A 23655-nucleotide genomic window follows, 5' to 3' on the forward strand; every position below is an offset into this window, starting at 1 on the left:
TTGCATACTTCCGTGTATGGACTGTACAGATAGGTTTATTATTTGCATACTTCCGTGTATGGCCTGTACAGATAGGTTTATTATTTGCATACTTCTGTGTATGGATTATACAAATAGGTTTATTAGTTGCATGGTTCTATGCATGAACTGTACAGATAGATTTATTATTTTGCATACTTCTGTGCTTGGACTGTACAGATAGGTTTTATGCTAGCTGGGACACTAGTGTTTCTAGAATCCAATAGTGTTTCTAGATTCCAAATGACCTTGGCCACAAAAATTAAAAAGGAAAGAAGAGGAAAGGATAAAAGAAAGAACAGTCATGCCAAAAAAGGGCTGAGACCATGTGTAGCCAAATCTCTGTGCAGACTGTGCCTGGTGCATGCCCAAGGACAAGGCCACTAAGAAGTTCATCATTTGGAACATCGTAGAGGTTGCTGCTGTCAGGGACATTTCTGAAGCAAGTGTCTTCAATGCTTGTGTGCTTCCTAAATTCTATGTCAAGATGCATTACTGTGTAAGCTGTGCCATTCGTAACCAGGTAGTCAGGACTTGATCTCGTGAAGCCTGAAAAGATTGAACACCCTCACCATGGTTTAGACCTTGGTGCTGCACCACAGCCTTTGCTAAAGTCCATGTAGAGAAGTGGCTTTCTAAGGCCAGAAGAAAAGAGCGCCCTGGAAAAATAAAATGAAAGTTATACTTGAGAAAAGGAAGGAGGGAAGGAAAGAAAGAAAAGAAATTAGTGCCAGTGTTGACTGGGAATTCAGGTATTGCTGTTGGTTAGGGACATGATTTGTTTCCTCATGCTGTTTGGGCTTCTTGACAACATATTGCTATGATTCAAAAAAGAGGTTTCTCTCTGTCATATGTATAGATTATTATATATATGTATATATACATATATATATATTAGAAGCATTGGGTCACAGATGATACATAGGATCACTATTTTCATATTACATAAGAGCCAGCTCAGATATAGGAGGAAGGGACAGATGATCTATACTCCATTAAGAGTGGAGTGGCCATGAAAATAGCCATTTTTAATCAATAACTTCTGCTGGCCATAAAGTATTTGTATTTTCACTTATGCAAGAGGTACGGAATTCTTTGCTCCATTAAAGCATCAAGAGAAACTTCAAGGGTCAGAGTCTCAGCGTCTCAATCAGGTCTCAGCATCAGGAGGGCTTCTAAGGGTAACAGGTATAAGCATTGGGCCTAAAATGTAAGTTATTTATTCCATATAAGCTGAAGATAGAGAAGGACAGGATGACCGTAAAAGACAGCGCTGTCCAAATGGGTACAGATGGGACCTACCAAGAAGCCACTGATCCAGAAAACATGTGGCCCTGAGCCAGGTGTGTCACCTGGTTCTCCCGCTTTGGTAAAGGAGAATGTATTTTATTTGGTCGTTGATATTTCCTACTTGTCTTGGAGGCGTCTTAATACATAACCCTAGCTGGCTTCAACTTAGACCTCTTGCCTCAGCCTCTTAAGGGCTGTAAATAGGGACGTGCATCACCATGCTTGGCTGGGGATGATTAATTAGGGGTTTGTTTCTTTCTTGGGAATGGTTCTTGGTGGTCTTAGCCTCCCTCTCTGAACACCTTCATATATACATATATATATGAAATGGCCTACGTTTTAGCTTAAGTATCTTTCCAGGCCCAACTTCTGACTATAAACAATTAAAATGACTTTGCTTTTTTATCTTAGCTAGCATTCTAGAAATACTACTCTTAATTTGGTGAAATTAATGTGAATCTTATTTGAATTTACCCCCATTAGTCAAAATATATTTATAAATGTTTTTAAGATAGCCCCTCTCCACTTTGGGCTGCAAGCAAGGCTCTGTGGGACAATGTCTTCAAGATTCTTATTAGCATTTCATTTATTTGATCATATCTATGAATCATACCTTTAAGATCCTCATAGAGCTGGGGATGTAATGGGACAGCCCTTGTTTTGCATGTATGATGGCCTGGATTTTATCTCTATCACTGAACAGGGATCCCTAGGAATTTGCTTGTTTAGGGGAGTAAGCAGGCTCTTAGGAGTCTTGGAAAGGCTTTTCTATTGATATATGGTCTTGAGAAAACAGACTAAAGTCTTTCTGAGGTTTTAGTTAAGAGTCTTCATATTCTTAATCTCAGTCTTGTGGTCACATTTTAGGGACAGCACCTGAGGTTAGGTAGTTGTCCTGAGGCCGTTCCTTTCAAAATGGTGGCCAAGCCAGATTGTTCGTTTGTTTCTTATGCATGTTAAATTAGCATACTGGAAGTGGTGTGTCCTTCCTAGTGTAGAACTTCAAAAACATATAAGACTCTGAGTTCTTCCGTGCATGGCTTTGTTAATATGATAACTTGGATGCGGTGATGTCTGCATGTTTTTGTCATCCTAAAGCTATTGCTAGGACACACTTTGGGCACACAGTTGATTGTTGCTTAGGAGAGCTATGTGTTTGAATTCTAGCAAACACTGTCAAAGAACAGGGGTGTAAAGTAGACTGGAAATGTCATCAGGGATTCACCATGACTACCTTGAAGATTTGAGGAGAGACGAATACGGGAGGATCTTCTCATAGTAAAGAGACTAAAAGATGTAAAGGGCTCTGGGCATTACGTGTTCTGCTGAGGGACCGACTGGTAACTCTGGTCATGAATGGAACCAACGGTCACTCGGATGCCGTGGCGAAGTGCAAGGCTTTGGCAGATGAGTTAAATTTAACATGGTTGAAGTTTCACTGTAAAAAAGTATAACATAATACAGATGAGAAAGGGGGCATTGGAAAGTTTGAAGTATGTGCAAGTGGATGATTTTCCTGAGATCAAAGAACACAAGCAGTTTAACTGGACAAGACAGAGGTGAACGGCAATGAAAAATCATAGGTAGCTTCAGTGGTTAAAAAACCCCAATAAGGGGCTGGATATAGACCAGGGGCCTTGAGTACCAACCTCAGTACCCCTTCAGGGCTCAGAACTGGATGTCTATGGCAGGCGAGGATCTGAGGGTAAAAAAATTAACTCAGATACGTTACCTCTGCATATTCTATATTTTTTTCATGTGAGGGGAGAAGGTGAAGTGAAAGGGGGTGCTGAGGAGAGGAAGAACAAGGGGAAGAATAGGGAGAAGAAAAAAGAAGGAGAGGAAGGGGAAGAAGTAGAAGAAGTAGCAGGGAGAAGAAGAAGAATAGTAAGGGCTGGTCTCCACATGGTTTCTAGTTTTTACAGACATAGTCGGAAAATTCAGTAGGCAAGAACAATGATGATATGCATATCACAACCACAAAGAGGGCAGGTAGAACCTGACAAAGTGGTGGCCCGACCCAGAAAAAGAGCCAGCATTCAAGGGGAAGTACTTATGGAGTAGGTAGAGCCCTTGTTCTGCAAAGTACTTAGGTTCAACTGCCAGCACCCACGCGGTGGCTCACAACCATCCGTATTCCAGTTTCAGGGCATTTGATGCTCTCTTCTGACCTCCATGGGCACCTGGCTTGCACGTGGCACATAGACATACATGGAGGCAAAATCCTTATACAAATAAAATAAATAAATCTAAAAAAAATAAAAATAATAAAAAATTTCACCAGGGAATTCTAGAGAAAGATTTGTAGATACAAATTAGTGAATAGGTAGTGGTTTGGTTGAAATCAAGATTATCAAAGTCATGTGAAATTACTTAGAGGCAGGCTTACTATCATATCAAATTTATAGTCTCCATTTTAATCATGGACAAATTATATTCATAAAGATTAACTGATTTATCCAAAGTTACATAGCCAGTAAATAGCAGCGGGCAGATGGAAGATCAAATACTGGGTCTCAGCTCCCCAATTTTTGTATTATACAAGCTACTTTTGGTTCATGATAGTTTCCAGCAAACAAAACAAGTCATTATTGACAGAAAATGTTTGCTGTTGTTTAGTTCTTCGAGACAAGGTTTTCCTTTGTTAGTTCAGGCTGATCTTAAACATGCAGCAATTCTGCCTTGACTTCGTGGATACCTAGATTACAGATATGGGCCACCATGTTCTGTGTTGACTGAACGCACGTAGGTTGTATTGGTTTTACTGTTCTAGGCTTATTATACCATGCCAGTGAAAAGAGAAGTAGCATTCACAATACATTCCTAACTTTAAAAATTGGTCTTATCTTTTAAAGTTCATAAAGAAGCACCCATATACAAGGTGTTAAGTAAGCTGTCCGCATGAATGAACTTTTCTTAGTACATTTCTGGTAAGACAGCATTTTCTCTATGCAATGGAGACCATCTCATTTCCTATGTTTACAGTGATCCAAGTAGAGCTTTGCCTTATAATAAATAAACAACAATGTTCTGAAGAAAAAGACAAGATAATTTTGATTATTTCTGTTTCGTGAGACTTTATGAAAGTGTACTTAGTCCCTGTTGATGGCAATAAGTACTATTTTATGTTTCAGTAGAAGGCACAATGACATCCTTAATGGATGGTTTTCCAGTCCAATCATTAAAATAAGAATACTTGGCATACTTTCATAAACTACGGACAAACAAAACGGAATTGCACACACTGTTTCTGGTGTAAATTACAAGGGGCCTTCCCTTGTAGTGGTGTAGCTGTGGGTGCTTGATTGGAATGGCTACACGGTTCCTGAGCGGAGGGCTTTATCTTTTCTGTAATCACTCTCCTTGTGATTCATGGTGTCTTCCCACCTGGATTTTATAATTCGAATGAAAATGTTCCCTTGAAATTTGAAAATCTAGGCCGGGCGGTGGTGGCGCACGCCTTTAATCCCAGCACTCAGGAGGCAGAGGCAGGCGGATCTCTGTGAGTTCGAGACCAGCCTGGTCTACAAGAGCTAGTTCCAGGACAGGCTCCAAAACCACAGAGAACCCGTCCAAAACCACAGAGAAACCCTGTCTCGAAAAACAAAAAAAAAAAAAAAAATTGAAAATCTAGAATACTTAACTGTTTTTAAGAAATTACAATAATTATTACTACTGCTGCCCCTATTGTTCTCCCAAAGACTATCCTAAAGATGGCCACTGTGTTCTTCTAGAGACCAGCTTCAATGTCCTTTATCAGTTGCATAAAGATATGCACCTCCCTCTTCCCAGAATTTGCTAGCTCAGATTCCCAAGAGCTGGAACCTGGCTGGTTATGTTAATAACATTGCCTCTATGGCATAGTGTCCCACCCCCGCCCCATTTCCGGGGAAGATGTGTCATATAGTATCAAAGCCAAGGGAGAGCTCCATGTAGAATTCTGGCCAGAACCTATCCTGTTTGGGACACAGGCTGAGTTAACCAAGTGTGGTGTGGATGCTGTTGCAGTCCCCTGTTTTATCTGAGGTAAGTCTGCACTACATAGATTACCATTTTGTCCAAAACACTTAGAAATGTGTGAAATATTTAACATACCTAAAAAAAGAAGTAGAAAGGCTGCTGCTGTTGTCTATGCGACAGTTATTCTTTCTGCTGCCCTTTCCCCCTGATTCCTGTTCCCCGAAGAAGACTCTAGAGTATTCAGTGATTAATGTCCTTGTCAAAGGATTGACCTAGGTGTGGCCATATAACGCAATTCTGGAAAAGATGTCTGAGGAGATTAAATCTAAATTTTGTAAAAACATTTGTTTACCTTTAAAGAAGCGTGGACTATAGGCTAGCCATTCCTCCCTCCTTCCCCCTCCCTCTTTCATTCTGTTAAGTCTTGGGATATATTTGTCTTCATGAGGTTCTTAGAAATTGCAGCAGCTACATTAGGGCCATTAGAGGAGCTGATTAAGAGAACAGCCCAACCATTATACTGATTGATGACAGAGCAGAAAGTTAAAAATTCTCTTGGGGCTGGAGTGATGGCTCATTGGTTAGAGCACTGGCTGCTCTTCCAGGAACCCTGGATTCAATTCTAAATACCCACATGGCAGCCCACAACAGTTTGTAACTCTAGCTCTGGTGACTACGATGCCCTCTTCTGGCCTCTGTAGGCACCAGGCACACCTGTGGTACACAGACATACCTGTAGGCAAAATACCCGTACACATATAGGAACTACAATAAATTTTAGAAAACAAAGTGCCCTTAGTCTCAGTGGTGCTGTGGGTGGACCAGCCCTGTAAGTATCCTGATGTGGTCAGTGGCAGCTTCCAGGCTTGCTACTGAGAGAGCTGCCTCAGAGGTAGAACAGATGAACAGATTAACCTTTAAACCAAAGATAAATAAGTGTAAACACAGAGCGAACATCCAGGGGCAGAGAGGTTCGCAGACTTAGAATAGAGAGTGAGCTGGGGAGAGGGAGCACACAAGCTCTTTCTGAGGCATACGAGGTTCTGCATACTGCTTCTCTCGTGCTGCGTCTGCCTTCTCTGCTAGGACCCGAGTTTGAGCCCCCAGTACCCACATAAGAAGCCAGACATGGCTGTGTATTCCTGTAGGGGGGCAGAGAAAAGTGGATCCTAGGAGCTCACTGGCCCGCAACACTAGACAAACTGATGAACTTCATGTGCCCACACACATGTGTACACACACACACACACACACACACACACACACACACACACGTCTCTCTCAAACACTCATACATGACAGGTGAAGGGGAAATATAAATATACATTCTCAAAAGTAAATGACACTTGGACTTTAGTTTCCTGAGTGTATAGTCATAGATTCTGCAACACTGTAGGTATGCTTTAATGTAGCACTTACTTGTACATTTAGTTTACATTTCAAACAACTGTAGGCATGGTGCTCATGATGACGGGCCATGTGCTCATAACGGGCCATGGGATCAGAGGTTTGAAGTTGGGACAACTTGACTTGATGATTCATTAAACCATTTTTAGAAGATTTTGAAAAAGTTGGCTCAGCGTGTATAAATAGAGTGGCATTAAAAATTTATAGCCTCATGTATTCTTTTTAGTTATTCATGGTAATTTTATTTATATTTAAGTGCTTTAAAATATCTAAAGACCTTTTTGGACCCGGGAAGATGGTGCAGTGGGAAAAGGATTGGCTGTACACGTGCTACAAGGACAAGGTTGCCTGTAACCGCAACTCTGGGCTGAAGAGACAGGCGGTTTGTGACCAGTACAATAGTGGCACAAATGTTAGGAGGGTAACTAACCATTTTAAAACTTGATTTGAGGCTAGTTCAGTGAGATGGAATCCATCCCTGACACTGTTAATGAGGCCAGGAACCTAAGACTAGCTAGGCCGTGAACCTATCTAGTAAACCTACTATTATTCCGCTAAAGGTGTATAACTGTGAAATGACTCCTAAAGATGTATTGTGATACCTGTGGACCAGTGCATTGCTCAGTCCTCAGCAGAGAAGCTTCTTCTTGCAGTAGATAAGTAACACAGAGACCCATCACTGGGCTATATGTACAGTGAGAGACGTAGGAGCACTAGCGCTAAATGCGATGTCTCTCCCTGCCTTTCTCTCAAGGCTCAGGGATCTATAGAAAAGAAAGGTGAAAAGATTGTAAGAGCCGGAAGTAATGGATGATTCCAAGGAAACGGTATTCTCCAGACACAATAGGCCTCATGCACGCATGAGCTCATAGAGATTGCCTGCCATAGCATGCACAAGACCTCGACAAGTTCTAGCCAGAGAAAATCTCAGTACTGAGAATGGAAGTGGACGCAGAGTCCCACGTCTAACAAAGAAGCTATATGTAATTGATAACTTCTGGGAGAGAAAAAAAATCAGTTTGTTGCCGGGTGAAACTGATGATGACTTTTCTCCTCTTATTTTTCTCCAGCACTGTGAATGCTAGTCACAAGGGATGAAGCTTCTAGGAGAGCCCAACCTTAGTTCCTCCATGTTCAAATACATGCATACGTGCTGCCTTCAGCAGTGGCTTTGCGAGGGCAACCAGCAGCAGTGCCAATAGTCTGTGATGTCTTAGGGGTGCTTATGGACCCCTTTGACAATGACTGAAAGCGTTGTATCCCATTTCTGGTACTGGGGATTTAATTTGGTGGCATGTGATGTCTATTTGGCTTATTCTCTCCCCCATTATATATCTCCACTTAAATTCATTATGTGCAGGTGTATATTTTAGGAACCTTCAGTAGTAGTTTTCTTATGCAAGGTGGTGCAGCAGTTGAGAGGACTGTCTGCTCTTGTAAAGGACCTGGGTTCAATCCCCAGCACCCACATGTGGGTCTCAACCATCTCTAACTCCAGTTCCTTGATATCGTACATTCTCTTCTGGCCTCCATGCACAGTTCATGAGTGTGGTACACAGACATGCATTTAGGCAAAAAACCAATACACATTGTCTAAAGTAAGTAAATAGATAAGTATCTAATTAGGTGAGCATCCACTCACGCAAGAAGATTGTTTAGAAGACTTTAAGAATAGCTTCAAAATGTTGATGAGGCTTTACTTTTCATTTCTTTGTTTTTATTTGTGTGTGTGTGTGTGTGTGTGTGTGTGTGTGTGCGCGCGCCTGTAAATGTGGTGCTTGGGTGTCAGTGTGCATGTGACAACTTGGGAGAGGTAGTTGTCCTTCCACGATGTGAGTCCCAGGGACTGACGTCAGGTCGTCAGGCTGGGCAGCTGGGCAGCTGTCAGGACTTTACCTGCTGCTCCATCTTGGCAACACTTTATCCATTCCTTTTCTTTTTCTGTGTGTGATAGGAACTAATAATTTATAAGAAAAAAAGTAGCATACATGACCCATCTGGTAAGATACGAGTAGTAAGAAAGCTAGAGTAAAAAAACATGACTAAAATATCTTTAAAAAAAAATACTGGTGTTGTTACAGTTTCCTAGCCTGGGTGCGGAGTGGGGGAATCGGCTGTGCTCTGCCGTGGGCTAACAGGTGGTGGAGGCGGTTCGGTTTTCTCTCTTTCCTTGTAGAAGCACTAGCTGTCTAGCATATTTCCTCCTTGCTGCCTCCTTCCTTCCTCTTCCCTCTCTGCAAAGTGTTGATTTTGTTTTAAAAGTGTGAATTAAAGAATTGTTAAAGTAGATATGTGTGAAGCTGATGCAAAGTTACAAATGTGATGTATATTTAAAGCTACCCCTCCCCCGCCCCTGAAGTACTGGGACTCAAACCCGGGGCCCGGAGAGTGTGCTCGGCAACCTCAGCGGCAGTATGTATCCTTAATTGCCATCTCTTTTTCATTGTAGTGAGTTGCTGTCCTCTGGTTATGTAGAGAGACACATTGAACGTGGAGGCAAGGTCGTGGAAAACAAAGTAAGTGAGAATTTCCTTCCTTTGGGAGCAATCTTTCTAAACACTGAGTTTGGGACCCAGGACTGTGCTTGCCGAACATGCATTCTACCAACTGAGCTGGACTCCTTACGTGAAATTCTGTCTGCCGTAAAGCATGCCTCGCAGTCTGTCTCCGGAAGGTGGACTCCTTACGTGAAGTTCTACGTGCCGTAAAGCATGCCTAGCGTCAGTCTCTGGAAGGTCTCTGCTCACTTGTCACTGCCTTGTGGTTGGAAAAAGTCGAGTGCGGCGCATTCGATTTAGGGCATGCATATGAATGCCAGGAGAGGAATACGGTCCCACGGAAAATGTCACTGCTGCTTTGGTAAAATTGTAATCTTAATATAAAATATTTTAAAGTGTAATACTAACACAGAGATGTATGTAAATCATGTATGACTTGTTAAAGGTCGGTGCCTATTGACATCCATCCTGTTCAAGCTGCAGAGCTTGGTCGTCGAGCGCACTTGTTGCTTTGCACATCCAACCTGCCTCCTTGCCCTGCAGAGCCACCTCAAAACCATCTTCACTGTGAGGCTGTCCTTTCGGCACCGTGACTTATAGTTTGATCACCAAAGCACGGGGCTCTTTAGTTTTGTCTATGTGTGCTTTAACTCGTCTCCAGCTTTATTTGATCTTTTCATAAGTTTACTTATTGCAGAAATGACATTTTATTTTATGCAGTTTCTCATAGTCCTGATTCTACTGTTGATTACAATTTTATATTTAGAGCAAGTAAAATCCACCCAAGTGGATTATCTTTAACAAATTTAGGTTTCATTGCATGCAGTTTTATCTTGAACAATGCTAATTTTAAAGTTCTTTCCTTTATAGCTGTCTTTATAACTTTCACCTCCGAGGTTATAAAAAGTCTTTATGTACAAAACAGATACTTATTTTTATTCTTTTAATGAGACAAAAGTTTCATCTTTAACTTTTGCGCATTTTTGATCCATTAAAAACTAAGTTCTGCGAGCTATGGCAGTAGCTCAGTCAAGCAGAATGTCTAGCATCCAGTGTGAGGGCTTGAGTTCTGGTACCCGGCAGCTGTGTGGAAGCCAGGCAGGAAGCACCCGCTTGGAACCCCGTCAGTGCGGAGGCAGAGATGAGACAGAGGAGTCCTCGGGCCGGTTGACCAGCTAGGTTTAGCCAGTTTGTTAGCTCGATGTTCATTGCCTCTCAGACTCAGTCTCAAAAGAAGATCCTGATGTTATAGAAAATCCTGACGTTGGCCTCTGGCCTTTACATGCACAGGCACACATGTGCATGTGTATGAACATCATACACATGTACACATGTATAATCACATGTACCTCTTACAATAAAAAGAACAATGAGATTCTAAATGTAACATTTTGTGTTCAGTATGACTTTATTGTTTGTCTATGTCTACACCCGTGTTCCAGTTAGGTTTCCTTTATAAATCATGATAGCTCTTATCTAAGTATTTATAGTACACCAGAGACATTTGTTTCCTCTCATAATCAATACAACAGTCCCTGGAGATATGTATTATTTCCCTTTTATGAAGTAAACAAGTAAGACTTGTAAGTTTTAAATTCTGCCCAAGGTAGATTAAGAAGTGACAGCATGGGAATTTTAGCCCAGGACATCCAATATTAATTCATATGGACTTTAAAAGATGAATTGAATATTTGTACACACATATCTTTTCATATTTTTGTTTTTTGAGAAAGAGACTTATTCCTGTAGTCTGGGCCAGTCTCAAATTCGCATCTATACTCCAGCGCTGAAATTACAGCTGTGAGCCCCTAGACCTGGCACCTAGGATGTGAAAGCACTTGCTAATTAGAATATAGTAGGGGTGCAGTTCTCAGTGTTGAGAGTGGAGAGCAGCAACTTTGGATATGAAAGAGAGGAAAACTGAAGAAATGAATGGTGGCAAGAGATTCCAGACCACACAGTTTGCTCTTTCTAAGTTTGACTTTGTTGTTGTTTCTGTTGTTGTTTTTTGTTTGTTTGTTTGTTTGGATTTTTTGAGGATGTGGTCTTAGAACTGCACTGAACTGGTGGTATTCTGGGTCACTGAAATTTCCAGTTACAGAGGCCCAGCATCCAGGGCTGATAATGATAACCAACATTTACCGCTGATGACTTGGTTGTGTGCACTCTTGTGTGCATGTGTTCCACCCTTGGAGTGACCTGCTATCATTAATATAACTTTTCCTGCTTTACAGAGAGCTTATATAGACACAGTGTGAGCCTTGATTAACTTCATGGTCAGGCCATCTGCCAGAGATCATCTACCAGATAGACTATAGTGCACAAAATAGGAGGGCCATGAAAAGTTGAAATGGATTTTGTTAGGCTTTTTTTTATGCATGTGTAACTGGTTTTGGAGGTTTCTAATAACATCGACAATACATCATTGCTTTTAATCCATGAACTAAAGTGGTAATTTGTCTGAAGACCATATAGGTTTTCTCTCAGCTTGGGTTAAACTAAGTTTGTTTAGTTTTTCTGGGTTGTCAGTTGTCTTGGGGCAATGCTGGTGACACACCTCCTTCTTTTTCCCTTCGTGATCATCTTGGGAAGATAACCCTAGCACAGGTTTTCAGACACTAAGTGAGGCATGGAAAATCACATTCTTGTACCAGTGGGTGAGGGGACAGATTTCCTCAGGGTCAAAAAGCAAAGTAAGCATTTTTGTGGAGCTATGGTTTATCTACCTCTAGTGAAAGATCATAGCCATTCATTAGCATTATTATTTCCGAGTATTTTTAATTGTTTTATTTCTAATGATAATAAAGTGATGGCCAATGAATGTCTATTTTAATAGCACAGTTATTTCTAAATCTAATAATTCCAGCTCGCCTTTGTGTTAGAGTTCTCAATACTAAGGTTAGGCGTGTAGAGAGAGTATTGACTTTAGGCTGGCAACTAACTGGTTACTACTAATTGACTTGGGTACATTTGATTTTCTCCAGAAATCATTGCTTCAGAGTCTTAATTGGGTTCTCAGTGTCAAGGGAAAGATGGATAAGAATACAAAGGAGTGTGGGTCAAGGTTAAAATCTGGAATGGGTAAAAAGATTGCAGAAAATGCTGTGTGATGGGGAGCAGGTGTCAGAGGAGAAAGTACTTAATGGCAAGAGAGGTTATTGTGACACTTGAGGAGCCTTTTAGGCTGACAAAATGTATTGTAATTTCATTAAAAATATTTTAATGCAAACTCAAATGGCCCTTCTTTCTGGAAAGAGATAGGGGAGTTGACACAGGAGCAAAGAGGAAGCCTTGGGTTTTCTACATCCATCTTTCTTCCATAAGGGTATGCGTGCTATGAAAAATTTCTTGTGTGTGTGTATGTGTGTGTGTGTATACGCACATGTGTGCATGTACATGCCCCATGCCAGGTTGCGTGTTTGGAGGTCAGAATTTGACTTGTAGGAAGGAGTCAGTTCTGTCACCCCACCATTGGAGTCCTGGGGATTGAACTCAGGTAATGGGTCTTGGCAGCAAATGCCGTTATCCATAGAGCCACCTTGCTGTCTCCCCATGAACTATTTCCTTCTTGGCATACTGCCATCTTCCTGCAGACACCTGTGCTACTAAATTCCTTTTGCATTTATTTTCCTAAATCAGGTTCTTCTTCCTTCCTAAAATAAAGATTTTTTTAAACCTCTTTAAAGTCCTAATCTTTTTGTTTTCTTTAACGAATATGCTAGAAACAAGGGGAAAAAGCTACTATAAGGACTGTGGTAGGAAATCACTCAGAAAAAATTTAAATGTGGTGACTGTTAGGGCAACAGATATTTTCCTATCTTTGTATTTTCCCACGACCTAAGCAGCACCAGGAGAAGACTGCCTGTCATCTTCATTGCACTTCATGTTTCTCTTATCTCCGTTTCTAGATTCCTCTCTAAGAAGCACAATTCCCATCTAACCTTCTAGCAATTCAAAAGCTTCCTGTGTGCTGAAAGAATGGTGTCTTTGACATACTCTTGAGGTGTTTTATTTAAAAAACAAAACCTAAAACCCTTCACAAATAATTCTATAGTGTGATGAACTGTTGTAGACTTCTTTCTTAGATCAAGCAAGTCAGTTTTCATTAGTGATAGAATTTGGTTCATCTAAGATGTCATTGTTTAGTGAGTACATTTTATTATTTCTACCTTTTTTATTAAAAAATGACAGGAGCTTTAGTTCATGTATCCTTTTATATGCAACTAAAATTTCACTCAAATTGTTTCATGTAACTGAATAGTACAAAAGTGCTTGAATTGTTTTTTTTTTTTTTTTTTTGGTTTTTCGAGACAGGGTTTCTCTGTAGCTTTGGAGCCTGTTCTGGAACTCCCTTTGTAGACCAGGCTGGCCTCGAACTCACAGAGATCCGCCTGCCTCTGCCTTTGAATCGTTTCTTTTGCACTCCAAGAGGTGCAGATTAAGTATTATACTGTCAGGTCAGTACATCTCATAAATACATTTGTTGTAGCTGAAAAGATGAACACACCTATAGTTGGTTGTTTTGTATTCATTTACTCTTTTGGGGGGCCCGCCACCCAGCTCCCAAATAAGTGGAGGCTTACTTATGAATGCCCGGCCATAGCCTGGCTTCTTTCTAGCCATCTTTCCTTAAATTGTCCCATCTACCTTTTGCCTTTGGGCTTTTGTCTTTCTCAATTTTTGTATTTCTTTCTTGACTTCTTACTCCATGGCTTGCTGTGTATCTGGGTGGCTGGACCCTCACGTCCTCCTCCTCTCCTCCCTTTCTTAGTTCTTCATCTTTTCTGTCCATATTTCTCCTCCTATTTATTCTCTCTGTCCCAGCCCCACCTGTCCTCTCTCCTGCCCAATTGTTGGTCGTTCAGCTCTTTATTAGACCATCATGTATTTTAGACAGGCAAAGTAAGACAGCTTTACAGAGTTAAACAAATGCAACATAAAAGAATGCATCAAATATTTGCAACAAATATTCTTTAAACAGCATAAACAAATGTAACCCATCTTTAATATTCTACAACACCCAGAAGTCAATCTGCTTTTGCTTATTTTGGATACTGACTTTCCTTATCGATTCTCAAAACTGCTTTAATCCTACAGACTCACAGTTCCGTCTATGAAACAAGAGTAGTAAGCCATTAAGTAGGAAAGAAAAACTGGGCTTTGGTGTTTAGTGACTTCTGCTGAATGTGTTAGAGCAGAGCCATCCTCACCATTGTCAGTAGCTTTTTGGTGTAGTTTTGATTTTAGAAGCTACCTTGGAGGTGCAATGCAAGCAGCAGCTGCTGGCGCCAACTGATGTATGCCAGGCTATTCTCTCCATCCCTACCATCCCCTCTCTTCCCTTTCCCTCCCTTCCCCACCTTTCTCTCCCCTCCCCTCCTTTGTTACCCCTTCTTCTCCTTTCCCTTCTCTCACCTCTTACTTTCAGGCTTTACTATGTAGCTCAGGCTGGCCTTGAACTCAGTTTTCCTGACATATTCTCTTGAGTGTTGCAATTGCAGTGTGTATGCCACCATACCTAGCTTACTAAGCCATTTTTTATTTAATTATTCTGTATTTTTAAATAACTGAGCAACAGCCTTCCTCTTCCAAGATGCCTCTTACTTACAACTGTATCTTATATTTGAGAGACACATGATTTTTGTCTAGAATTCTAAATAAAGTAGCTTTTGCAGAGACTCTTGGATAATGCTTAGTTACCTCAAGAGTCACTGAGTCATATGGCTGGGGAGATGGTTTTAGAAAGGAATAAAAAAATGAATTTATTTATAGAAGCTGTTACTTAAGCTTAAATCATGGGCTGTGTGGAGATAGGGAGGCTTCCATGCAGCGAAAGGAATTCAGTGATGTGCATTTTAAGGCTGGCTGGTGGGAAATGTCAACTGAAGATCCTAGGTCCTTGGAGGGGCTCTACCCACTGAGCTGTATCGCCAGCTCTGGAGCAGAATTCTTTACCAGAGTGTAAACAATGATGACAAACATTCCCCGATGTAGTATTTGGCAACTGCAGCTACCATGTGTTAGACTCTATAGTTACATTATTTTTGTAGCTTCACTTTCTGAGAGATTTAGGTTAAGGGCTGTCAGCACTGAGCTTGAATTCTGAGAACAGAACCTTTATTGCAGGGCAGAAGTCAAGTTCGGGAGGGAGATACAAGTCAAGACCTGCACATTAACACGCCTCTCCAAAGTTGTGTTTGCCAGAATAGAACTGGTACAGGCATGGTGTGTGTCTCAGGTACCTTCCTACTGCTGTGAGAAGACACCAAGTAAGGCAACTTTCAAAAGAAGGGATTTAACTGGGGACTTGCTTACACTTTCAGGGTTATTGCATGGCCCCTGTGGTGGGAGGAAGGCAGCAGTCAGGCGAGGCGCTGGAGCAGTAGCTGAGAGCTCACTTCTGATCCACACGGAGAGGTGGAGAGTTGGGGGATGGAGAGCTAGCCTCAAATCTCACTTACATCGATAAAAACTAGGTACTACAGATAAATACAATTTTAGGATAAGGTTACTTAGAAAACTTTCTTCTCAAGTCCCTTCTCTAAGACAGTTTAGCCATGACTTATTTAAAGTTGGCCAGTTAATAAGATTAGAGTGATTTAAATATTTGTGTTTGTTTATACATCTTTGTTATAGGTGAACATTTGATTATCAGATGTGAGTATATTAGCTTTAAATTCTATTATTTTTATTTTATTTTACTTTATTATTTTATTTCATTTTTGCTTTTTGAGACAGAGTCTCACCATATAGCTTTGGCTAGCCTAGAACTCACCATATTCATAAGACTGGCCTCAGATGCCTAGAGATCTGATAGCTTTTGCCTCCTTAGTACTGAATTAAAGGTTCCACCATGCTATCATTTTATTTTTTTAAGCCTGGCTTACTGTGTGATCAAATTAGCCTTTAATAATCTTTCCTCCTGCCCCTCCCTGCCTCCTAATGCTAGAATTTTAGGTTTGCTCCTCCATGTCCCAGCTGAATTAATTCTGTTATACTTTGTGATTCTTTAACTACTAGCATTGCTTTAAAAAGCATTGCAGTAATTTTATTCATCCTTTGAGAAGGTCACACAATGTATTTTGGTTGCGTTCATTCTCTGCTTGCCCTCCTAACTGTTCCAGACCCACCCTCAACCTCCTGACCCACCCCCAACTTTGTGTCCTCTTTTTTCTATGTACCTTCTCAAATTTCATACTCATTGGCTGTGAGACCATCTAATAGAGCATGATCAACCTACCAGGGGCCACACTCTTTAAAAAAAACCTGATTCTCCCTTTAGAAGTCATCAGTTGTTAATAGCTCCTGTTAGGGGTGGGGCTCCGGAACCCCTCCCTCCTCTGTGCTGGAATGTTACCTGGCTTGATCTTATGCAGTCTGGTGCGGACAAGCTCAGCTGCTGTGGGGTCATGAATGCAGTGGTCCTGTTATACAGAAGACACTGCTTAATTCTGGTCTTCCGATAGCTCTTACAATCTTTCTGTGCTCTCTTTTTCAATGGTCCCTGAGCTTTGTGTGGGTGTGGGACATGATGTTGGTGGTCCATTTTTGGGGAATATTTGTTTAACTATTGAAAGATGAGTTGCATTTGTTTAACTATGTAAAGATGTGTTGCTGTTTTGCCTTGCCTGCCTAAGACACTTGATTGGTCTAATAAAAAGCTGAATGGCCAATAGCGAGGGAGGAGATATAGGTGGAAGTTCTGGGCAGGGAGAGTCAGTAGGAGGAGAAATTTAGGTTCAGAAGAAGAAAGAAAAAGAGCCATCACTGAGACGCTAGGGGCCAGACAGCTGCACGTGGGGGAAGCAAGAAAGCAGGACATACAGGATGAAAGAAAGATAAAAGCTGCAAGGCAAAGTGTAGATGAATAGAAGTAGGCTAATTTAAGTTAAAAAGATATAGTGGGACAAATGTAAGCTAAGGCTGAATATTCGTAATTATTAATAAGTCTCTGTGTCTTTATTCAGGAGCTGGTTGGCAGCCCAAAGAGAAGGCCAACTACAGCCCATTTGTGGCTGGGTACTTCATGGATACTTGATCAGTTATAAGTTTATATTTTAACAGCAATCTCTTGCACAGAGGAAATCTGATAAGGACTGAACAGTTGACCGGTCTATGAACATAGAAATAAAAATTTAGACAGCAGTTGAATGCTGTGTCCATTTAGCACAATAATAATAGTAAGTTATCCCTGGCATCTGTGTTCTACTCAACTATGGGTTCTTGGCAAGAGTTACAAACCAGGCACACATTTCCTTTTTGTGGAACAAGCCTTAAGCCAAGCAGAAAGTTGTTGATTAACCCAATAACATCCATGCCCCTGTTGCACCCAATTATTATTGTAATTCACAGGCTTTACAGCTGGATTAGTCTCTTGAAGACATTTTGGCTCATCAGCCTATGTGGCATCTTCCAGTTTTATGAAATCTACCCATCAGGAAATAGGGTCTTATCATCAAGTTCTGGTGGGCAACCAAGGACAGTGGCAATAGCCTGTATTGTTTTGGCAGTGTGGGGGACAGCTCTGACCAACAGTTTAAAGAGAGATAGCCCACACCTGGCACTGGGCTTTTTACTTGGTAATCTGTGGCTTCCGGGAGCTGCATTCTATCCCCTGTGTGGGTTAAGTTCAATGAAATCACTCATATGGATACCTATATATTCAGGGAGCTTATAAAATAGTATATGACTTAAAAAAATATTCCTGTTATCCCTTCCCCAATACCCTTTCTGCCATAGTTTTTTATCCCTGTCCCTGTCTAAACATCCCTCCCCTTTGAAAGTTGCTGTTGGTTTTTTTTTTTTTTTTGAGACAGGGATCTCTGTGTAGCCCTGACTGTCCTGGAACTCACTCTGTAGACTATGCTAATCTCAAACTCAGGGATCTGCCTACCTCTACCTCTCGAGTGCTGGGATTAAAGGTGTGTGCCACTACCTAGCTTTTTTCTTTTAAGGTATTTTTTTTTCAACTGTCAATATTAAAATGTAATTGCACCATTTTCCCCTTTCCTCCCTTCAAGTCTTCCGTCCTCTGCTCTCTATCAAGTTCTTCCTCATAGTAACCTGAACCTCACTCTATGTAGCCCAAGCTGATCTCATACTCTTAGTCGTCAGTTTCCTCTGCTCCCAACTGATGAGATTGCAAGCATGAGCTACCACAATTGGCGCCTAAGAAAACGTTTTATTTTTGTTGTTTTTAAAACTGAGGCTCATGTAGCTCAGGCAGGCCTTGAACCCAGTATGTACTTGAGGCTGGTCTTAAATGTCGACTCGGACTGCCTTCATCTTCCAAGTGCTGGGGTTGCAGGTGTGTATCGCTACACCGTCATTATATATGACTGTGTGTATCTCTGTGTGTGTGTGTGTGTCCTCAAGATAACCACATAAGAATGAGATCGAGACTTTCTAAAAGACAGGTGGAAAGAAGCTTTAACCTATGACCATTTAATAAATAATTGAATTGAACTTCATAGGTGGTAGTGGGGTTCAGTTCCAATATCTTCTTATTTAGAAATCACTTGTAATTGCAGGTCGGGCCAGTACTGGAAACCCTGTCCTTTGCATCTATTGGGTTTGAACTGATGCCAATTTTAAAACTCTGTCACTTGAACTAGTGAACTGAGTTAGAAGGATAACTCAGTTTTTGTTGTTGCTAGTGCAAAATGGTGTTTTCCATAGGTATTTTAAATCTTCCATAAAAGTAAACAGCTGGACTAAACAGTTTGGATGTCAATGTACTAGAATCTTGGGGCACTGATTTTTATTCGCTCATAATTGCCATATATTGGTATCCAATAGAAAGAGTTACTTTAATTGGCTTTCTGCTAATTCAGACTTCAAACTAAGTCTTATTTTATGGGTAAGTTTGAGGTCAGTTGTTTAATGTTAATTTCTTGGGAGACTTAATGGCTTTTTCTAATGAATACAAATCCTTAATACGTCTACTGGTACCATATTTTCTCTTGTAAATGAAACACCTATTTTCATTGGTTTTAAAATGTATGATGATTAGGCCGGATGTGGTGGAACATGTCATAAATTCCAGCACCCAGATGACAGAGGCAGGTAGATCTCTGATTTGGGGCCAGCCTGGTCTACAAAGTGGGTTCTAGGTCATACAGGGCTACATAGTAAGACCTTTGAGGAAAAAAAAGATTGTGTTCTTGTTTTACATTCCCCACATTTTATATTTTATAAATTAATACTTACATTTTTATACATTTTTACAGAGTTCCTATCTTCATAATATTGACTTTAGACTGCATGTTGACATGGGTGGACATCTGGTCACTTTAGGGAGCAGGTGCCGTGCAGAACCGCCCTGCCCCCAGACCTCAGATCGCAAAGCATGATGGATCTCAGTAATACCATCTCTCTGTCCCTCGAGGTCCAGACCCAGGCTTGCCTTTTGACCTTTTCATTTTGACCCTCATTCTTTCAGGTCTCCTGCACACACAGCCTCCGAACCTGAGCCAGTGCGGGTTGAGGACTCGGTGGCCCTGCACACAAACCTAGAGAGTGATTTTGAGGCCAGCCTGGTCTGTGTAGTAAGTTCCAGGACATTTAGGACTCTGTCTCACCCCCACCAACACACATGAGAGAGAGGGGGGGGGTGGGGAAGGGAGAGAGAGAGAGAGAGAGAGAGAGAGAGAGAGAGAGAGAGAGAGAAACAGAGGAGACAGAGAAACAAAGAGAGACAGAGAAGAGAGAGGAAGGAGAGAAGAGAATGAACCTGTGTTTCTATCTTTCTCGTGAGGAAAATGAAAACTCGGCTTAATTCATTGGCTAGGCCCAACTGCCCAGAAAAGAACTGATTTAAAACAACAACAACAACAACAACAAAACTCCAAACAAAACAAAACAAAACATATGTTGACCTGATACTAATACTGATAACTGGGCTGCAGAGTGATAAAATACCAGAGTTGAAGCAGTAACAAGAGTAAGTGTTTCCTATGTCCTGGACACCAGCAGACTCATTTCACACACCTACTAAGCAATCTTTTCTTTGTTAGCCTCAATTTTCATATGCAGAAACTGAGGCACAGAGGGTTGAACTTACTGGCCCAAGAATTTGGGGTCAAGAAGTCTGGGACTAGAATGGATGTTCTTATCCAGCACAGTCTGGGATCTCTGGAGACAATCATAATAGCAGAGGAATTAGAATGTGAATCTTTGTACTCCAACTCTTCAGCAACACCTCCTTTGGTGGTTGTGTTTAATGTGCTGTGATGTGGGGATGGGATTAGTTCAGATGAGTCTCAATTACTCCAATAGAAAAGTCCCATTCTTTCAGAGAAGACCAAGTCCCTCTAAAGGGTGCCGATAGTCTCAACCATTTGTTCTTGCAGTTATTTTTAGCCCCTCTTTATTCTCTACAGAAGTTAAATTGTGCATTGTTCCCTACCGGGGAACATAGTGGCTTCCACGCCATTATGTCTGAAGTATGTTTCGGCCTTGCACATGGCAAGCACATGCTCTGTCCTCATGCCCATCTTGTGCCTACACATGCGTTTATCTGCATCTGGAGAAAATGTGAAATTTTATGAGCAAGAGTAATGAAGCTGAAACATATCATCATCTTGCCAAAAACTCGAAGAGATTTGATTATATCCTTGCCAAAGTCATTAAAGTGTCCATCCCCCCTTCCTCTCCTCTCCCTTCTTTTCAACACACAAAGGAGCTACACAATCTCGTAAACAAACAGAGAAGATGTTTGCTCCGTCCTCAGGCACACATGACTGTTCCAGGTCTTCTGCTAACCGTGTTTTTGTTCACTACCAGGCGTTTGTGAATCGCTCATCTCCTCTGAGAGCTTGATGGGCCATGCATTTCCTCTCTGGCAGACTTATGCAAACATATGCTCCTCTACCAGCATGGTTGCAATCAGCGTGGTTCAGGAAGGTCTTGGAATCAAATCTTCATGATTTGATTCTCTTTGAATTATGGGAAAAAGAGTTCTTTGAGGAGTAAGTAAGTTTCCTTTCCTTTTGGGCCGAAGGTTGCCCTCAGTTTCTCATCACAGATAATGCACCACCTCCTTAGTGGTTTTATAAAGATTACGAGTCGTCTTCACGCTGTAGCCTAAGGAAAATCTCTTGGCTCATCACGAGCTGATCCAGGTCAGGCCCCAGTGCTGGGGCTACAGAGAAATAAAGTGACAGCTGCTGTCCCCATGAGTTCTGTCCTCGAGCTTTGCTTGTAAGCTGAGTAGTAGAAAGCCCCCTTATTTTCTTTCTAGTGTAACGTTTCTGTTTGCCCAGCTAAGTATCCAAAGAATTCTGCCGTTAGTCAACATTCGAGATCTTATCTCTAGAGATAGATAACATTAAGATCTTATCTTTGAAACATTTTCAGCGAAAAATATTTAAAAAGCAAAGTGGCACTAATTGTGTTTTGTGTATAGAACTAATTACAGTAGAAGACCTTTTCTATTTTAATTCTGAAACCAGCCTTTTCATTATGTAATGCCTTTTCAAATATACTCTTGGCAATTTCTTTTTGTATCAGAGTGCACTGTTAGAGTAATTATAATTAAACAGGAAGTTGTTTCAGCAGCTTGAAACGCGCATGTGTGAGGGCATGCACAAACACACACGCGCGCACACACACAATTATTCTCTTGGTGTTGTTCTAAGTATAGTTATTTTCTTGTTCATTATTAAAAGTCCTTGCTTTCCAGTGAATATTACTATAAAAATAAAAACACATAGTAAAGTTCAGAGAATCAGGATCCTAGGCATCGAGTGGTTTGAATGTTTATAGACATTTTAGACAGTAACCTATGAGGGGTCCAGCTGATATTTTTCACAGAAGTCTTGCATCAATGGCATAAGAAAGGAGTTAGATGCAGATATTGACAGTTGGTGGTTGTGACAGGAAACTCTCAAATGCTCAGATGTAGAGTTTTAGAGGCTAGAACACTAGAAACTAGCAATGGGAAGTCATGCAGAGTGGAAAGAAGCCCGATTTCTCAGGTATACCATTTGTTTGCAATCCTTACTCATCCAGTAACACGAAGAGAGTAAGTGCTGCGGTTCATGTGTAAACTCAGTTCTCGCCCTTGTAACGCTTGTCTCTAAGGAGCTACAGAAACTGTTCAGCTAGTTACCACTAACTCCTGCAAATTATATAACTAATAAGTTAGAATGAAGCTCATGCTGCTGGGAGGGCATTTGTGGTAGATTTGATCTAGCTGGTGGCTCGAGAAAGATATTTTAATTCTTCAGGACAGAAAATGAAATTCAGGACCCTCCTTGAGCTTGTCATGCAAATCCTCTCCCACTAAACTGCTCTTCGGTTCCACGGCCCTCTTCATGAAATGGTGCAACCTCCGAAGTTTGCATAACTGGCAGGTGAAGTGGGAACAGAACGTTTTCTGGCAGTAGGATGAGTATGTTCCGAGGCCGGAGGCCTTGATGTGGGATCTTGTAACAAGTGAACAGAAAGAGAGACTGAAGCGGGTGGATAGCTAGAACGGCGAGACTGGAGGGAGTGGACAGCGAGACTGGAGCGGGTGGACAGCGAGACTGGAGCGGGTGGACAGCGAGACTGGAGCGGGTGGACAGCGAGACTGGAGCGGGTGGACAGCGAGACTGCAGCGGGTGGACAGCGAGACTGGAGCGGGTGGACAGCCAGACTGGAGCGGGTGGACAGCCAGACTGGAGCGAGTGGACCGGAGCGGGGGTGCATATGGATCCACACATCTGTTACTCCTCTCCCAGCCATCTTTATAGCGTGGCTGCAGCTGACGCTGGAATGCTGAGTGCTGGCTTGACGGATCCGAGGTTTACCACATCACAGTCCTTTAAATAAGGTCTGTTTTGAGGTCACACACTACCTTTCTCACTAAGTAAAAGTTTTAAAATGTCTTCGGTAGTGTTCACAGATGAGGCCTCAAGGCCGATCTGTAGATTGCAAGCGGAAAAGCCCCTGCGCTGCCGATATTGTCACGGCTAGGTGGACTGCTTCTCCTTGTACCAGTTAGTATGTGGGTTGTGGATTTACTGCCGCCTGTGCGCTTCATTCTCCTTTTCTGATATACAAGACGATGCACAGAGGTAAACAGAACTTGGGCCGTGGGAGGAGCACTGTTAGTTAATGCAGAGCTCCAGAGGGAGGCCGCATCTGTCGTGGATTTGCCCATGCTTGCTGCTTACGACACAGGCAGCAGGTCAGCCAGGGATTTTCACTTTGCTTACAGCAAGTCTTTGGCATAGCATGCATGCCTAGAACGCATACTAGTTTGTGTCCACGGATGATAAAATAAGGACTAAACTTGCTCACATGCTGGAAGCGTGGCTGTTTCTCGTGACCTCCAACAGTGTGGATGGAAAGTCCATTTTGACAGTGTTGAAATAAGAGCGGCAGGGCTGCCTCCCCTGGCACCCAGCCGCCCACACGGCTAGCTTAGCTTATGCCCCGAAATAATTACACGGAAACTGTATTCTTTTAATCACTGCCTGACCCATTAGTTCCAGCC

At 41.7% G+C, this 23655-nt stretch overlaps 1 protein-coding gene across 16 annotated transcripts in view; it reads left to right on the forward strand.

Moving 5' to 3' along the window:
- The window catches only part of Adam22 (ADAM metallopeptidase domain 22), a 229466-nt gene that overhangs the window by 97560 nt on the left and 108251 nt on the right, over positions 1–23655 (forward strand). For all 16 annotated transcript variants that reach the window (XM_026784638.1, XM_026784643.1, XM_026784640.1 and 13 more), the window contains exon 4: positions 9125–9191. In XM_026784638.1, coding sequence (XP_026640439.1) covers positions 9125–9191 — 67 coding nt within the window. The remainder of the gene's footprint in view (positions 1–9124; positions 9192–23655) is intronic.

This window comes from Microtus ochrogaster, chromosome 26 (assembly GCF_000317375.1).
Source record: "Microtus ochrogaster isolate Prairie Vole_2 chromosome 26, MicOch1.0, whole genome shotgun sequence".
In the NCBI taxonomy this organism is placed as follows: Eukaryota; Metazoa; Chordata; class Mammalia; order Rodentia; family Cricetidae; genus Microtus; species Microtus ochrogaster.